Source organism: Nerophis ophidion, linkage group LG24, assembly GCF_033978795.1.
Source record: "Nerophis ophidion isolate RoL-2023_Sa linkage group LG24, RoL_Noph_v1.0, whole genome shotgun sequence".
Lineage (NCBI taxonomy): Eukaryota > Metazoa > Chordata > Actinopteri > Syngnathiformes > Syngnathidae > Nerophis > Nerophis ophidion.
The window spans coordinates 9,200,178-9,220,408 of NC_084634.1; the positions used below are offsets into that span (position 1 = coordinate 9,200,178).

The following is a 20,231-nucleotide window of genomic DNA, read 5'->3' on the forward strand; positions in this document are numbered from 1 at the left end:
CTAGAGCCATAGGTTCCCTACCCCTGCCCTAAACAGCTGCTTGGATTACTGAAAAATGTCCCATTCGCTTAAATTTATGAACCCCAGCACGGCACCGTAGTCATTTTTTGGGATAAAATAGAGAGGAAACTGTTTTTATTAGTAACCAATTCCAAAAGGTCAGAGAAAAAAAAATTCGACGAAAACGTATCCATTAGAAATAATGTTAAATCAAATTAATTTGTTGCAGGCAGCAATAATATGAACGCAAAAATAGGGCTGTCAAAAAGAGCGAGTTAACTTGTGTGACTGAAAAAATAATTGCACGATATTCATCGGTGTTGGGAAAATGACTTTCGGAAAAGTAATTAGTGGTAGTTGCTCGCTACTTTAGCAAAACGTAATTGACGGAATTACTCTTTATTAATAGAATAATATAAAAAACATCTGGCACATGCAGTTGAGAGACGTTTCATGAGAGCGGAGTGTGCGTCTTTAAAAGGCGTGCTTGTTGCCGAGTGACGTGTGACTGCAGCTCTTTTGAGTCGTTTCACTGGAATTGTGTTACTTCTCGATAAGAAATAGGGTGACTGTCACATCTTGTTGTCCACAAACAGGGTATTGATTGGCTTGAAAATGACTTTCATAAAAGTAATTAGTGGTAGTTGCTCGCTACTTTACCAAAACGTAATTGACGGAATTACTCTTTATTAATAGAATAATATAAAAAACATCTGGCACATGCAGTTGAGAGACGTTTCATGAGAGCGGAGTGTGCGTCTTTAAAAGGCGTGCTTGTTGCCGAGTGACGGCAGCTCTTTTGAGTCGTTTCACTGGAATTGTGTTACTTCTCGATAAGAAATAGGGTGACTGTCCCATCTTGTTGTCCACAAACAGGGTATTGATTGGCTTGAAAATGACTTTCATAAAAGTAATTAGTGGTAGTTGCTCGCTACTTTACCAAAACGTAATTGACGGAATTACTCTTTATCAATAGAATAATATAAAAAACATCTGGCACATGCAGTTGAGAGACGTTTCATGAGAGCGGAGTGTGCGTCTTTAAAAGGCGTGCTTGTTGCCGAGTGACGGCAGCTCTTTTGAGTCGTTTCACTGGAATTGTGTTACTTCTCGATAAGAAATAGAGTGACTGTCACATCTTGTTGTCCACAAACAGGGTATTGATTGGCTTGAAAATGACTTTCAGAAAAGTAATTAGTGGTAGTTGCTCGCTACTTTACCAAAACGTAATTGACGGAATTACTCTTTATTAATAGAATAATATAAAAAACATCTGGCACATGCAGTTGAGAGACGTTTCATGAGAGCGGAGTGTGCGTCTTTAAAAGGCGTGCTTGATGCCGAGTGACGGCAGCTCTTTTGAGTCGTTTCACTGGAATTGTGTTACTTCTCGATAAGAAATAGGGTGACTGTCCCATCTTGTTGTCCACAAACAGGGTATCGATTGGCTTAAAAATGACTTTCAGAAAAGTAATTAATGGTAGTTGCTCGCTACTTTACCAAAACGTAATTGACGGAATTACTCTTTATTAATAGAATAATATAAAAAACATCTGGCACATGCAGTTGAGAGACGTTTCATGAGAGCGGAGTGTGCGTCTTTAAAAGGCGTGCTTGTTGCCGAGTGACGGCAGCTCTTTTGAGTCGTTTCACTGGAATTGTGTTACTTCTCGATAAGAAATAGGGTGACTGTCCCATCTTGTTGTCCACAAACAGGGTATTGATTGGCTTGAAAATGACTTTCATAAAAGTAATTAGTGGTAGTTGCTCGCTACTTTACCAAAACGTAATTGACGGAATTACTCTTTATTAATAGAATAATATAAAAAACATCTGGCACATGCAGTTGAGAGACGTTTCATGAGAGCGGAGTGTGCGTCTTTAAAAGGCGTGCTTGATGCCGTGTGACGGCAGCTCTTTTGAGTCGTTTCACTGGAATTGTGTTACTTCTCGATAAGAAATCGGGTGACTGTCCCATCTTGTTGTCCACAAACAGGGTATTGATTGGCTTGAAAGCTCGCCAATTCTAACATTCATTTTTTGTTCATTATTCCAACCTGGCCCTGCGATGAGGTGGCGACTTGTCCAGGGTGTACCCCGCCTTCCGCCCGAATGTAGCTGAGATAGGCACCACCGTCCGTCCGCGAACCCAAAGGGAATAAGCGGTAGGAAATGGATGGATGGATATAAAAAACATCTGGCACATGCAGTTGAGAGACGTTTCATGAGAGCGGAGTGTGTGTCTTTAAAAGGTGTGCTTGTTGTCGAGTGACGGCAGCTCTTTTGAGTCGTTTCACTGGAATTGTGTTACTTCTCGATAAGAAATAGGGTGACTGTCCCATCTTGTTGTCCACAAACAGGGTATTGATTGGCTTGAAAATGACTTTCAGAAAAGTAATTAGTGGTAGTTACTCGCTACTTTACCAAAACGTAATTGACGGAATTACTCTTTATTAATAGAATAATATAAAAAACATCTGGCACATGCAGTTGAGAGACGTTTCATGAGAGCGGAGTGTGCGTCTTTAAAAGGTGTGCTTGTTGCCGAGTGACGGCAGCTCTTTTGAGTCGTTTCACTGGAATTGTGTTACTTCTCGATAAGAAATAGAGTGACTGTCACATCTTGTTGTCCACAAACAGGGTATTGATTGGCTTGAAAATGACTTTCAGAAAAGTAATTAGTGGTAGTTGCTCGCTACTTTAGCAAAACGTAATTGACGGAATTACTCTTTATTAATAGAATAATATAAAAAACATCTGGCACATGCAGTTGAGAGACGTTTCATGAGAGCGGAGTGTGCGTCTTTAAAAGGCGTGCTTGTTGCCGAGTGACGGCAGCTCTTTTGAGTCGTTTCACTGGAATTGTGTTACTTCTCGATAAGAAATAGGGTGACTGTCCCATCTTGTTGTCCACAAACAGGGTATTGATTGGCTTGAAAGCTCGCCAATTCTAACATTCATTTTTTGTTCATTATTCCCACCTGGCCCTGCGATAAGGTGGCGACTTGTCCAGGGTGTACCCCGCCTTCCGCCCGAATGTAGCTGAGATAGGCACCAGCGTCCCTCCGCGAACCCAAAGGGAATAAGCGGTAGAAAATGGATGGAGGGATATTCCCTACGTGGTAGTAGTAGTAGTAGTGCGTGTATTTGCTTTTCATGTTGTTTACTGTGTGATGTTGCCTCATTCGATTTGATATTAAGTTTAATTGGTAAAAAGTCACTTACTGCATTGAACTTGGTGTCATCCATTTTCTACCGCTTGTCCCTTTTTTGGTGTTGACATATAAAACCATATGAAAAAAGGCTGGCCTCGTTACATCAGCGTTGTAATGTACATAAAGTACAGTACATTTCAGCGATTAAAAGCATCTGCTTTTTTCCTGCGTTTTGAACCCTGCAGCTTATAAAACGGTGTGGCAAATTTCTGGACTTTTCCTCACTGCCATAAAGCAAAAATTTAAGAAATTGCAATTGTTTGTTCCATGGCGCCATCTTTTGGACCAGTTCGCTCACTGCAAGTACTGCAGTGCTGCATTGCCCTGCTGTTGAGACGATAGCTTTTAACCGGAAGTGGAACTGCCGTTCTAGCTATCCATAGCGTTCTACTCGTATGGATTAATTCATTCATCACTCTAAGCGACTTTGTAAGTTTTACAATATAACTAAAACAGTTCTTGCTTACTAAACCGTCCCGGGTGTGATGTCTGTGAGTTTGTTTTCATGCTTTTGCCGTCGTGATGTAATAAAGCAAGCGTCGTTAGCATTGGCTACTGTGCTAATACGTATACGGGGGTGTTTGTTAGCATAAATAATTTACGACGGCGTACTTTTCGTATTGTTTCAGTTTCACAAATTCCGAAGGAAATTCACCAAAACGTCACCGTGGAGCTGATTGGAGAGCTTGCTTGCGATTTCTGTTTTGTTTGATCGGCCGTTTTACTGCCATATTACAGACACCGTTAGGAAACAATTAATGTATGTAAATAAACATTTAAAGAATATTTCTTTGTAAATAACTAATTTCACAACGTATTTATGTGCGGCTTATAGTAATTATAATAATTAGATTAAAATTAAATAAACATTTAAAAGTATGCAGTATATATTAAATATATATTATATAACAATATTATTATGAACACGGCTACAGTAATCATGTACATATGCAAATCATTCATCCATTTTCTACCGCTTATTCCCTTTCGGGGTCGCGGGGGGCGCTGGCGCCTATCTCAGCTACAATCGGGCGGAAGGCAGGGTACACCCTGGACAAGTCGCCACCTCATCGCATTAATCATGCAAAATTATTTTGACTATTCATGTTGCAAGATGAGTGAGGAGACTCGGACTGGCTAATTTTACTTCAAAATATTACAAATACTGGACTTTGGATAAAAAAACGTAACAGGTTTTGAGCTAATAAATTAGTGTACGTACTTTGAAGATGTCCGAAACAGCGGGATGCAGGGTGCAGGTAAATAGGTGTCTAATGCTTAAATCAAAAATAAACACAAGGTGAGTACCCCCTAAGAAAAGGCATTGAAGCTTAGGGAAGGCTATGCAGGAAGAAACTAAAACTGAACTGACTACAGAGTAAACAAAAACAGAATGCTGGACGACAGCAAAGACTTACTGCGGAGTCAACAATGTCCCCACAAAGAAGGATAAAAACAACTGAAATATTCTTGATTGCTAAAACAAAAGTAGATGCGGGAAATATCGGAAGACATGAAACTGCTACAGGAAAATACCAAAAAAAGAGAAAAAGCCACCAAAATAGGAGCGCATGACAAGAACTAAAACACTACACACAGGAAAACAGCAAAAAAACTCAAAATCGGTCAGTACACCTACTTTGAGACAAGAGCTATACTGATGCATGCTTGGTTATGCTTTAAAGTCATATCCAACTATTGCGAAAACGACTTTTTACAGTCAACCGAGTTTCGTTTTTTAATGATTCCTGCTGGTGGTGTGCCTCCACATTTTTTCAACGCAATTGTGCCTCGGCTCCGAAAAGGTTGGAAAAACTCTGGTGTCGAGGGAGGAGGTTGTCATCTCACCTTTGTTGTGGGTGCTGTTGTCCTGGTCCCACGCCTCCACGATCACCGTGAACGCTCGCTGGAAGGAGGAGAGTAGAGATTAGCAGCGTGGACGCCAACACCAGCACATTTTTTTATTTAAAAAAACTTAAAAAATATCGAAATGTCCTTTTTTCTCGTATTGTGTTTACCGATTAATGTCGTAAACATTTAGTTCAATGAGGATGCGGTTTAAATAGTCATTTTTATGCCGGGAATCGGTGCAATAAGGCAAATAGGACGTTCATTCAGTCAAAAAAAAACCAGACAGCACAAAACTAAAGTCACTTGAACTTTTTTTTTTTTTCTATTGGGGTTCCAGTACTCTGGAATGTCCTCCCGGTAACAGTTAGAGATGTTACCTCAGTAGAAGCATTTAAGTCCCATCTTAAAACTTTTTTGTATACTCTAGCTTTTAAATAGACCACCCTTTTTAAACCAGTTGATCTGCCCCCCTCCCCCTTGTGGAAGGGGGGGACACAGGTCCAAAGGCCGTGGATGAATTGCTGGCTGTCCAGATGTCGGGACCCGGGGTGGACTGCTTGCCTGTGCATCGGTTGGGGACATCTCTGCGCTGCTGACCTGTCTTCGCTTGGGATGGTCTCCTGCTGGCCCCACTATGGACTGGACTGTCACTATTATGTTGGATCCACTATAGACTGGACTCTCACTATTATGTTAGATCCACTATGGACTGGACTCTCACTATTATGTTAAATCCACTATGGACTGGACTCTATTATGTTAGATCCACTATAGGCTGGACTCTCACTATTATGTTGGATCCACTATGGACTGGACTCTCACTATTATGTTAGATCCACTATGGACTGGACTCTCACTATTATGTTGGATCCACTATGGACTGGACTCTCACTATTATGTTAAATCCACTATGGACTGGACTTTCACAATATTATGTTAGATCCACTATGGACTGGACTCTCACTATTATGTTGGATCCACTATGGACTGGACTCTAACTATTATGTTAGATCCACTATGGACTGGACTCTCACTATTATGTTAGATCCACTATGGACTGGACTCTCACTATTATGTTAGATCCACTATGGACTGGACTCTCACTATTATGTTAAATCCACTATGGACTGGACTCTCACTATCATGTTAGATCCACTATGGACTGGACTTTCACAATATTATGTTAGATCCACTATGGACCGGACTCTCACTATTATGTTAGATCCACTATGGACTGGACTCTTCCTATTATGTTAGATCCACTATAGACTGGACTCTCACTATTATATTAGATCCACTATGGACTGGACTCTCACTATTATGTTAGATCCACTATGGACTGGACTTTCACAATATTATATTAGATCCACTATGGACTGGACTCTCACTATTATGTTAGATCCACTATGGACTGGACTCTCACTATTATGTTAGATCCACTATAGACTGGACCCTCACTATTATGATAGATCCACTATGGACTGGACTCTTACTATTATGTTAGATCCACTATGGACTGGACTTTCACAATATTATATTAGATCCACTATGGACTGGACTCTCACTATTATGTTAGATCCACTATGGACTGGACTCTCACTATTGTGTTGGATCCACTATGGACTGGACTCTCACTATTATGTTAGATCCACTATGGACTGGACTTTCACAATATTATGTTAGATCCACTATGGACTGGACTCTCACTATTATGTTAGATCCACTATGGACTGGACTCTCACTATTATGTTAAATCCACTATGGACTGGACTCTCACTATTATGTTAGATCCACTATAGACTGGACTCTCACTATTATGTTAGATCCACTATGGACTGGACTTTCACAATATTATATTAGATCCACTATGGACTGGACTCTCACTATTATGTTGGATCCACTATGGACTGGACTCTCACTATTATGTTAGATCCACTATGGACTGGACTCTCACTATTATGTTAGATCCACTATGGACTGGACTTTCACAATATTATATTAGATCCACTATGGACTGGACTCTCACTATTATGTTAGATCCACTATGGACTGGACTTTCACAATATTATATTAGATCCACTATGGACTGGACTCTCACTATTATGTTAGATCCACTATGGACTGGACTTTCACAATATTATGTTAGATCCACTATGGACTGGACTCTCACTATTATGTAAGATCCACTATAGACTGGACTCTCACTATTATGTTAGATCCACTATGGACTGGACTGTCACTATCATGTTAGATCCACTATGGACTGGACTCCCATTATTATGTTAGATCCACTATGGACTGGACTTTCACAATATTATGTTAGATCCACTATGGACTGGACTCTCACTATTACGTTAGATCCACTATGGACTGGACTCTCACTATTATGTTAGATCCACTATAGACTGGACTCTCACTATTATGTTAGATCCACTATGGACTGGACTGTCACTATCATGTTAGATCCACTATGGACTGGACTCTCACTATTATGATAGATCCACTATGGACTGGACTCTTACTATTAGGTTGGATCCACTATGGACTGGACTCTCACTATTATGTTAGATCCACTATGGACTGGACTGTCACTATCATGTTAGATCCACTATGGACTGGACTCTCACTATTATGTTAGATCCACTATGGACTGGACTCTTACTATTATGTTAGATCCACTATGGACTGGAATTTCACAATATTATATTAGATCCACTATGGACTGGACTCTCACTATTATGTTAGATCCACTATGGACTGGACTTTCACAATATTATATTAGATCCACTATGGACTGGACTCTCACTATTATGATAGATCCACTATGGACTGGACTCTCACTATTATGTTAGATCCACTATGGACTGGACTCTCACTATTATGTTAGATCCACTATGGACTGGACTTTCACAATATTATATTAGATCCACTATGGACTGGACTCTCACTATTATGTTAGATCCACTATGGACTGGACTTTCACAATATTATGTTAGATCCACTATGGACTGGACTCTCACTATTATGTAAGATCCACTATAGACTGGACTCTCACTATTATGTTAGATCCACTATGGACTGGACTGTCACTATCATGTTAGATCCACTATGGACTGGACTCTCACTATTATGTTAGATCCACTATGGACTGGACTTTCACAATATTATGTTAGATCCACTATGGACTGGACTCTCACTATTACGTTAGATCCACTATGGACTGGACTCTCACTATTATGTTAGATCCACTATAGACTGGACTCTCACTATTATGTTAGATCCACTATGGACTGGACTGTCACTATCATGTTAGATCCACTATGGACTGGACTCTCACTATTATGATAGATCCACTATGGACTGGACTCTTACTATTAGGTTGGATCCACTATGGACTGGACTCTCACTATTATGTTAGATCCACTATGGACTGGACTCTCACTATTATGTTAGATCCACTATGGACTGGACTCTTACTATTATGTTAGATCCACTATGGACTGGAATTTCACAATATTATATTAGATCCACTATGGACTGGACTCTCACTATTATGTTAGATCCACTATGGACTGGACTTTCACAATATTATATTAGATCCACTATGGACTGGACTCTCACTATTATGATAGATCCACTATGGACTGGACTCTCACTATTATGTTAGATCCACTATGGACTGGACTCTCACTATTATGTTAGATCCACTATGGACTGGACTTTCACAATATTATATTAGATCCACTATGGACTGGACTCTCACTATTATGTTAGATTCACTATGGACTGGACTTTCACAATATTATGTTAGATCCACTATGGACTGGACTCTCACTATTATGTTAGATCCACTATAGACTGGACTCTCACTATTATGTTAGATCCACTATGGACTGGACTGTCACTATCATGTTAGATCCACTATGGACTGGACTCTCACTATTATGATAGATCCACTATGGACTGGACTCTCACTATTATGTTAGATCCACTATGGACTGGACTTTCACAATATTATGTTAGATCCACTATGGACTGGACTCTCACTATTACGTTAGATCCACTATGGACTGGACTCTCACTATTATGTTAGATCCACTATAGACTGGACTCTCACTATTATGTTAGATCCACTATGGACTGGACTGTCACTATCATGTTAGATCCACTATGGACTGGACTCTCACTATTATGATAGATCCACTATGGACTGGACTCTTACTATTAGGTTGGATCCACTATGGACTGGACTCTCACTATTATGTTAGATCCACTATGGACTGGACTGTCACTATCATGTTAGATCCACTATGGACTGGACTCTCACTATTATGTTAGATCCACTATGGACTGGACTCCTACTATTATGTTAGATCCACTATGGACTGGAATTTCCCAATATTATATTAGATCCACTATGGACTGGACTCTCACTATTATGTTAGATCCACTATGGACTGGACTTTCATAATATTATATTAGATCCACTATGGACTGGACTCTCACTATTATGTTAGATCCACTATGGACTGGACTTTCACAATATTATATTAGATCCACTATGGACTGGACTCTCACTATTATGTTAGATCCACTATGGACTGGACTTTCACAATATTATATTAGATCCACTATGGACTGGACTCTCACTATTATGTTAGATCCACTATGGACTGGAATTTCACAATATTATGTTAGATCCACTATGGACTGGTCCCTCACTATTATGTCAGATCCACTATGGACTGGACTCTCACTAATATGTTAGATCCACTATGGACTGGACTCTCACTATTATCTTAGATCCACTATGGACTGGACTCTCACTATTATGTTAGATCCACTATGGACTGGACTCTCACTATTATGTTAGATCCACTATGGACTGGACTCTCACTATCATGTTAGATCCACTATGGACTGGACTGTCACTATCATGTTAGATCCACTATGGACTGGACTCTCACTATTATGATAGATCCACTATGGACTGGACTCTTACTATTATGTTGGATCCACTATGGACTGGACTTTCACAATATTATATTAGATCCACTATGGACTGGACTCTCACTATTATGTTAGATCCACTATGGACTGGACTTTCACAATATTATATTAGATCCACTATGGACTGGACTCTTACTATTATGTTAGATCCACTATGGACTGGACTCTCACTATTATGTTAAATCCACTATGGACTGGACTCTCACTATTATGTTAGATCCACTATGGACTGGACTCTCACTATTATGTTAGATCCACTATGGACTGGACTCTCACTATTATGTTAGATCCACTATGGACTGGACTCTCACTATTATGTTAGATCCACTATGGACTGGACTTTCACAATATTATGTTAGATCCACTATGGACTGGACTCTAACTATCATGTTAGATCCACTATGGACTGGACTTTCACAATATTATGTTAGATCCACTATGGACTGGACTCTCACTATTATGTTAGATCCACTATGGACTGGACTCTCACTATTATGTTAGATCCACTACAGACTGGACTCTCACTATTATGTTAGATCCACTATGGACTGGACTCTCACTATTATGTTAGATCCACTATGGACTGGACTTTCACAATATTATGCTAGATCCACTATGGACTGGACTCTCACTATTATGTTAGATCCACTATGGACTGGACTCTCACTATTATGTTAGATCCACTATGGACTGGTCCCTCACTATTATGTTAGATCCACTATGGACTGGACTCTCACTATTATATTAGATCCACTATGGACTGGACTCTCACTATTATGTTAGATCCACTATGGACTGGACTCTCACTATTATGTTAGATCCACTATGGACTGGACTTTCACAATATTATATTAGATCCACTATGGACTGGACTCTCACTATTATGTTAGATCCACTATGGACTGGACTCTCACTATTATGTTGGATCCACTATGGACTGGACTCTCACTATTATGATAGATCCACTATGGACTGGACTGTCACAATCATGTTAGATCCACTATGGACTGGACTCTCACTATTATGTTAGATCCACTATGGACTGGACTTTCACAATACTATGTTACACCCACTAGACGTCCATTTCATCCGGTTCCCCCTAGAGGGGGAGGGGGTTCCCACATCAGCAGTCCTCTCCAAGGTTTCTCATAATCACTCCTATCGACGTCCCACTTATGTGGGCTATGTACCGCGGATGTTCTTGTGGCTTGTGCAGCCCTTTGAGACACTTGTGAATTAGGGCTATATGAATAAACATTGATTGATTGGTTGAAATGGAAACATAAGAAAACAAGTCGTGGTAGTCGGTAACGGATTCCTTTTTTTGTTATCAAGCCGTGTTAAAATATTTCAGAATTATTTGATTTAATTTCCCAGGCTGGGAAGAGTTGGGGAAACCCCAGACCCAGGCGATCCCGTGGCATGAGAAGACGCAGAAAGCCGAGATGATCCCGATTGTTTCAGGTGCTCATTTGTTTCTTCCCTGCGACGTCAGCAAACAGGCCCGGCCCTGCAGCTGCGCCGTTCCCATGACCCGCGTGTGACTCGGCGCGCTGCATGGCGAATATTACAGGGGAGGGCGAGCAAATATTACAAAGGGGGGGGCGGGTGAACAAAGTGTCGCTTGGGGAGATTAGAGATGGAGGGAAGACGGATGAAACACAAAAGGAGGCCAGCTTTATGGCCTTGTAAAGGTGATATTACAGCCCTTTGGAGGGAGGAGCCTTCAGGCAGACACTAGGGCAGCGGCGCAGGTTCGTACACGCCAACGCCGCGCGTTTACACAGCGCCATTCAAATCACACGCCGCCGCATACGTCCCCGTGCCTTCTTCTTTCGCCGCACACACACGACCTTATAGGATAGGATAAGTCTTTATTCTCATTGCAACAAGTACAACGAAACTTTGTTTTCAACACAAAAATGTTCAAGATAAGACAAACAAACAGTGCACAGGGTTACAGAACAAGAACGCTGATGGTAAAAGATGGGAAAAAGGTCAACGCTGGGGAAAGGTGAGTAAAAAAAATTACAATCTAGACTGGGCTCCTAAGGGGGCCCAGTCTGGAGTGGGAAAAAACCTCCATAGCAAAGCACATATACATATTAAATGATAAATGGGTTGGCTTCACGGTGGAAGAGGGGTTAGTGCGTCTGCCTCACAATACGAAGATCCTTCAGTCCTGGGTTCAAATCCAGGGTAAAAGATGGGAAAAAGGTAAACGCTGGGGAACGGTGAGTAAAAAAAATTACAATCTAGACTGGGCTCCTAAGGGGGGCCCAGTCTGGAGTGGGAAAAAACCTCCATAGCAAAGCATATATACATATTAAATGATAAATGGGTTGGCTTCACGGTGGAAGAGGGGTTAGTGCGTCTGCCTCACAATACGAAGATCATGCAGTCCTGGGTTCAAATCCAGGGTAAAAGATGGGAAAAAGGTCAACGCTGGGGAAGGGTGAGTATAAAAAATTACAATCTAGACTGGGCTCCTAAGGGGGCCCAGTCTGGAGTGGGAAAAAAACCTTGATAGCAAAACACATATACATATTAAATGATACATGTGTTGGCTTCACGGTGGCAGAGGGGTTAGTGCGTCTGCCTCACAATACGAAGATCCTGCAGTCCTGGGTTCAAATCCAGGGTAAAAGATGGGAAAAAGGTAAACGCTGGGGAAGGGTGAGTAAAAAAAATTACAATCTAGACTGGGCTCCTAAGGGGGCCCAGTCTGGAGTGGGAAAAAAACCTCCATAGCAAAGCACATATACATATTAAATGATAAATGTGTTGGCTTCACGGTGGCAGAGGGGTTAGTGCGTCTGCCTCACAATATGAAGATCCTGCAGTCCTGGGTTCAAATCCAGGGTAAAAGATGGGAAAAAGGTAAACGCTGGGGAAGGGTGAGTAAAAAAAATTACAATCTAGACTGGGCTCCTAAGGGGGCCCAGTCTGGAGTGGGAAAAAAACTCCATAGCAAAGCACATATACATATTAAATGATAAATGTGTTGGCTTCACGGTGGCAGAGGGGTTAGTGCGTCCGCCTCACAATACGAAGATCCTGCAGTCCTGGGTTCAAATCCAGGCTCGGGATCTTTCTGTGTGGAGTTTGCATGTTCTCCCCGTGAATGCGTGGGTTCCCTCCGGGTACTCCAGCTTCCTCCCACTTCCAAAGACATGCACCTGGGGATAGGTTGATTGGCAACACTAAATTGGCCCTAGTGTGTGAATGTGAGTGTGAATGTTGTCCAGGGTGTACCCTGCCTTCCGCCCGATTGTAGCCCCCCGCGACCCCAAAAGGAAATAAGCGGTAGAAAATGGATGGATGGATGGGTTGTACTTGTATAGCGCTTTTCTACCTTCAAGGTACTCGAAGCGCTTTTGACACTACTTCCACAGTTACCCATTCACACACACATTCACACACTGATGGAGGGAGCTGCCATGCAAGGTGCCAACCAGCACCCATCAGGAGCAAGGGTGAAGTGTCTTGCTCAGGACACAACGGACGTGACGAGGTTGGTACCAGGTGGGAATTGAACCAGGGACGCTCGGGTTGCGCACGGCCACTCTCCCACTGCGCCACCCCGTCCCTTGTAACACACATCTCGAGATATCTAGCGACAGAGGGAAGGGAGTTCAAAGTCATGGTGGTAGGCGCTGACCATCCAGTCATCACCCCTACGGGATTTGCGTGGAGGGCGTTGAGGTGGGGGGATGGGGTGTGTATGTGTGGCGTATATTTTTTATAGTGTTTCAATGTCTACGTGGTACCACTAGGTTGACACACACACACATCAGGACATACCATGTGGGGACCAGTACACACACACTGCAGTACCTGTGACTGACCACTCGTCATACACATTTCACACACCTAAATAATTAAATATTGAAAATTGACCTCCAGGGGACCATTTAACAAAAACGAAAAACTGCATAGGGCCCAATAGGAGACCATTTTCTAATGATTCCAATGCGTCGGACCAAAATTTGGACCCAACTGACCCCAAAAGGATAAAAATACAAACACACACACACTTATAGTGTTTCAATGTCTACGTGGTGCCACTGGGTTGACACACACACACTTCAGAAATTAACTCATGGGGACCGGTACACACACTGCAGTACCTATGACTGACCACTTGTCTTACACACGTCACACACCTAAATAATTAAAGGGGAACATTATCACAATTTCAAAAGGGTTAAAGTCAATAAAAATCAGTTCCTAGTGGCTTATTTTATTTTTCGAAGTTTTTTTCAAAATTTTACCCGTCCCGGAATATTCCTAAAAAAAGCTTTAAAGTGCTTGATTTTCCCTATTTGCGAAGCCACTGTCCATTTCCCTGTGACGTCACATAGCTATGCCAATACAAACAGATGGTGGATAGCACAGCAAGATATAGCGACATTAGCTCGGATTCCGACTCGGATTTCAGTGGCTTAAGCGATTCAACAGATTACGCATGTATTGAAACGGATGGTTGGAGTATGGAAGCAGATAGCGAAAACGAAACTGAAGAAGAAACTGAAGCTATTGAGCGAATAGCTATTGACGCTATTCGGCCATGTTTGCCTTAGCATCGCCGGTAAAATGTGCACACCAAACGATCAGGACTTTCGCATTGACACTGGATCAACTTAAATCCGTCGATTTGTAAGTGTTTGTTTGGCATTAAATGTGGATGGAGGGAAACGCTGGATGTAAATATAGTTTCAAATGTACATACAGGTAGCCTAAACAGCATGTGAGCATCGATTAGCTGGCATTCATGCCGCGACCAAATATGTCTGATTAGCACATAAGTCAATAACATCAACAAAACTCACCTTTGTGATTTAGTTGACTTTATCGTTGGGAATGCATCTGCTTTGAGTGTCGCAGGGTAGCCAGACATTCTTGCCATCTCTGTCGTAGCATCGCCGGTAAAAACCAAACGAGGGACTTTCGCAACTCTTCACACTGGAGCAACTTAAATCCGTCGATTGGTAAGTGTTTGTGTGGCATGAAATGTGGGTGGAGAGAAAGGCTGTATGTAAATATAGCTACAAATGAGGCATAATGCTGCAAAGTGTACATACAGCTAGCCTAAATAGCATGTTAGCATCTTAAAGCAGATGCATTCCCAACGATAAAGTCAACTAAATCACAAAGGTGAGTTTTGTTGATGTTATTGACTTATGTGCTAATCAGACATATTTGGTCGCGGCACGAATGCCAGCTAATCGATGCTAACATGCTGTTTAGGCTACCCGTATGTACATTTGAAACTATATTTACATCCAGCGTTTCCCTCCATCCACATTTAATGCCAAACAAACACTTACCAATCGACGGATTTAAGTTGATCCAGTGTCAATGCCGTGCTAATCGATGCACACTCCACGTAAATCAACTTCAATCCGTCCACGATCGTGCTGTTACACCCTCCGACAACACATCGACGAGGTACCGGAAAAACAGTCGAAAAAACGGAAAATAACAGAGCTGATTTGACTCGATGCGTGTAATGTGGTGGAGAAAATGGCGTTGACTACCTAAGCGACGTCACGTTCTGACGTCATCGCTCCGAGAGCGATAAATTGAAAGGCGTTTAATTCGCCAAAATTCACCCATTTAGAGTTCGGAAATATATGGTCTTTTTTCTGCAACATCAAGGTATATATTGACGCTTACATAGGTCTGGTGATAATGTTCCCCTTTAAGATTAAAACAAAAGATATCTTGTGGGCAAAAAAAAAATCACATTTGGTCTCTGGGTTCAACCTGGGAGGAACCTGACTTCTAGGGGACCATGTAAAAAAAGGCCTAGGGCCTAACAGGAGACCATTTTCTAATGATTCTAATGATTCCACTGCTTTGGACCAAAATTTGGACCCAACGGACCACAAAAGGATAGAAATACAAACACACACACACACACTTATAAGTGTTTCAATGTCTACGTGGGGCCACGTAGGGGACCAGTACACACACTGCAGTACCTATGACTGACCACTCGTCATACACACCTAAATAATTTAATAATGAAAATTGACCTCCAGGGGACCATTTAACAGAAAGGAAAAACTGCATAGGGCCTAATAGGAGACCATTTTCTAATGATTCCAATGCTTTGGACCAAAAATTAGACCCAACGGACCCCAAAGGGATAGAAATACAAACACACACACACACTTATAGTGTTTCAATGTCTACATGGTTTGATTGATTGATTGATACTTTTATTAGTAGATTGCACAGTACAGTACATACTCCGTACAATTGACCACTAAAGGGTAACACCCCAATAAGTTTTTCAACTTATTTAAGTCAGGGTCCCTGTTAATCAATTCATGGTGCCACGGTACCACTGGGTTGACACACACACACACACACACACGCCTCAAAAAACTACAGGTGGGGTCCTAACTGACTTCTATACCTGCAAGGGCCACTCCGATCCGGCTTATTAGTGATTCCTAGAGCCCAAAAAAAGTCTGCGGGCTATAGAGCGTTTTCCGTTCGGGCTCCAGTACTCTGGAATGCCCTCCCGGTAACAGTTCGAGATGCTACCTCAGTAGAAGCATTTAAGTCTCACCTTAAAACTCATCTGTATACTCTAGCCTTTAAATAGACCTCCTTTTTAGACCAGTTGATCTGCCGCTTCTTTTCTTTTTTCTCCTATGTCCCCCACTCCCTTATGGAGGGGGTCCGGTCCGATGACCATGGATGAAGTACTGGGTGTCCAGAGTCAAGACCCAGGATGGACCGCTCGTCGGGACCCAGGATGGACCGCTCGCCTGTATCGGTTGGGGACATCTCTACGCTGCTGATCCGCCTCCGCTTGAGATGGTTTCCTGTGGACGGGACTCTCGCTGCTGTCTTGGATCCGCTTGAACTGAACTCTCACGGCTGTGTTGGAGCCACTATGGATTGAACTTTCACAGTATCATGTTAGACCCGCTCGACATCCATTGCTTTCGGTCCCCTAGAGGGGGGGCGTTGCCCACATCTGAGGTCCTCTCCAAGGTTTCTCATAGTCAGCATTGTCACTGGCGTCCCACTGGATGTGAATTCTCCCTGCCCACTGGGTGTGAGTTTTCCTTGCCCTTTTGTGGGTTCTTCCGAGGATGTTGTAGTCGTAATGATTTGTGCAGTCCTTTGAGACATTTGTGATTTGGGGCTATATAAATAAACATTGATTGATTGATTGACACACTTGTCAGGAATTACCTCGTGGGCACCAACACACACACTGCAGTACCTATAACTGACCACTTGTCATATACACACTTCACACACCTAAATCATGAAAATTAACCTCGATTGGACTATTTAAAAAAAAAAAAAAAAAAATCTTAGGGCCTAATAGGACACCATTTTCGAATAATTCCAATGCTTTGGACCAAAATGGGTCCTTAAATTTGTATCCCACGGCGTGAGTGAAATGCCCGATTTTTGGTCCCATGGGGATGAAAATACAAACACACATACACACACTTATAGTATTTCAATGTCTATGTGGTGCGTCAAAATAATACGGGCGGGGTCCTTACTGACTGCAATACCTGCAATGACCACTAGGATCTCACACACACATACACATGTCAGGCCTACCTCATGGGGACCAATACACACACTGCAGTACCTATGCTTGACCACTTGTCATACACACTTCACACACTTAACTCATGAAAATTGACCTCTGGGGGTACTTGAAGGTATGCCAAAGGGTATTTGAGATTTTTTTTTTTAAATATTCTAAATATAACAACAATTCAAAAATCCCTTATAAATATATTTATTGAATAATGCTTCAACAAAATGTGAATTTAAGCTTATAAACTGTGAAAAGAAATACAACAATGCAATATTCATTGTTGACAGCTAGATTTTTTTGTGGACATGTTCCACAAATATTGATGTTAAAGATTTATTTTATCATCGAATGAGTTGTTTATTTTTCAGCAAGTTTTTTGTTATTTTTATATCTTCTTTTCCAAATAGTTCAAGAAAGACCACGACAAATGAGCAATATTCTGCACTGTTATACAATTTAATCAATCAGAAACTGATGACATAGTGCTGTATTTTACTTCTTTATCTCTTTTTTTTCAACCAAATATGCTTTGCTCTGATTAAGGGGTACTTGAATTAAAAAGATGTTCACAAGGGGGTACATCACTGAAAGAAGGTAGAGAACCACTGCTCTAGGGGACCATTTAAAAAAAAAAAAAAAATGCATAGGGCCTAACAGAAGGACATTTTCCAATGATAACACAGGTGAAATGTCACACACACACACACACACACACACACACACACACACACACACACACACACACACACACACACACACACACACACACACACACACACACACAAAGTCATCAACGATCGTCTCTGAAAGAGGAACTCATTCAAGGGGCCGGGAAGCTTATCAGGTTGTTATGTTGTACTGTTTACTCTACGCCAACCCTTCGCTCCTGTACTTTCCCAAACCGTCTCACCATCGTATTTACTACCTCCGCCAAGCTTCCCAACGGCTACTTATCAGCAAACCGAAGAGAAAAAACTGGACTGAAAACTTTGTGACGGAGCGGGGCATGAATCGGTCCCTTTTTAGTGCGGACCTAAACAAAAGTGCGTATAATCACGTTTTATTAATTGTCACTTTATTCAAGACTTCAGTAACAAATGTGTCTACGTCGTTCCATTTCCCGCATCATGAGCTGTATTTTAGTAAAGTCCTTTAAAAAAAGTAAACATGGTATCCTATAGGCTACCAGGAGTGAGCAGCTACACAACAGGTAAGCACAAAATAGCACAAAAGCTAGACATTACTAATAAGTGTATATAATTGAACCAAATTGCAGGCTAAAACACAACATTTGTTGATATAAATAGATATTAAATTAGGAATTATACATATATACATACACACACATATATATACATATATACTGTATATATATATATATATATATATATATATGTAGGTGTGGGAAAAATCACAAGACTACTTCATCTCTACAGAACTGTTTCATGAGGGTTTCCCTCAATCATCAGGAAATCTCCTGATGATTGAGGGAACCCCTCATGAAACAGGGTATATATATAAATATATATATTTATTTATATATATATATATATACACATAAGTATGGGGAAAAATCACAAGACTACTTCATCTCTACAAAACTGTTTCATGAGGGGTTCCCTGCTGATTGAGGGAACCCCTCATGAAACAGGGTATATATATAAATATATATATATATTTATATATATATATATACACATAAGTATGGGGAAAAATCACAAGACTACTTCATCTCTACAAAACTGTTTCATGAGGGGTTCCCTGATGATTGAGGGAACCCCTCATGAAACAGTTCTGTAGAGATGAAGTAGTCTTGTGATTTTTCCCCACACATACATAATGCGCTCTACCATGGTATCTAGCACTATTCACTGGATAATCCAATCAAGACATATATACATACATAAATATATATATACACACTTATATATATACATACATACATATAGATATATACATACATATTTACATATATGTATATATGTATACACATATATATATATATATATATATATATATATATATATATATATATATATATATATATATGATGCTCATCAAAAACTTATAGGAAACATCCCACAGGTGTGCAGGCTAAATGGGAACAGGTGGGTGCCATGATTGGGTATAAAAGCAGCTTCCATAAAATGCTAAGTAATTCACAAACAAGGATGGGGCGAGGGTCACCACTTTGTAAGCAAATTGTCGAACAGTTTTAGAACAACATTTCTCAACGAGCTATTGCAAGGAATTTAGGGATTTTACTATCTGCGGTCCGTAAAATCATCAAAAAGTTCAGAGAATCTGGAGAAATCACTGCACGTAAGCGATGATATTACGGACCTTTGATCCCTCAAGCGGTACTGCATAGAAAACCGACATCAATGTGTACAAAATATTACCACATGGGCTCAGGAACACTTCATAAAACCACTAACAGTAACTACAGTTGGTAGCTACATCTGTAAGTGCAAGTTAAAACTCTGCTATGCAAAGCGAAAGCCATTTATCAACAACACCCAGAAACGCCGCCGGCTTGACTGGGATTGAGCTCACCTAAGATGGACTGA

At 41.0% G+C, this 20,231-nt stretch overlaps 1 protein-coding gene across 4 annotated transcripts in view; it reads right to left on the reverse strand.

Moving 5' to 3' along the window:
* Positions 1–20,231, reverse strand: part of LOC133542262 (protein jagged-2-like) — a 181,938-nt gene that overhangs the window by 126,776 nt on the left and 34,931 nt on the right. For all 4 annotated transcript variants that reach the window (XM_061886211.1, XM_061886214.1, XM_061886213.1 and 1 more), the window contains exon 3: positions 5,064–5,121. In XM_061886211.1, the coding sequence (XP_061742195.1) occupies positions 5,064–5,121 (58 nt within the window). The remainder of the gene's footprint in view (positions 1–5,063; positions 5,122–20,231) is intronic.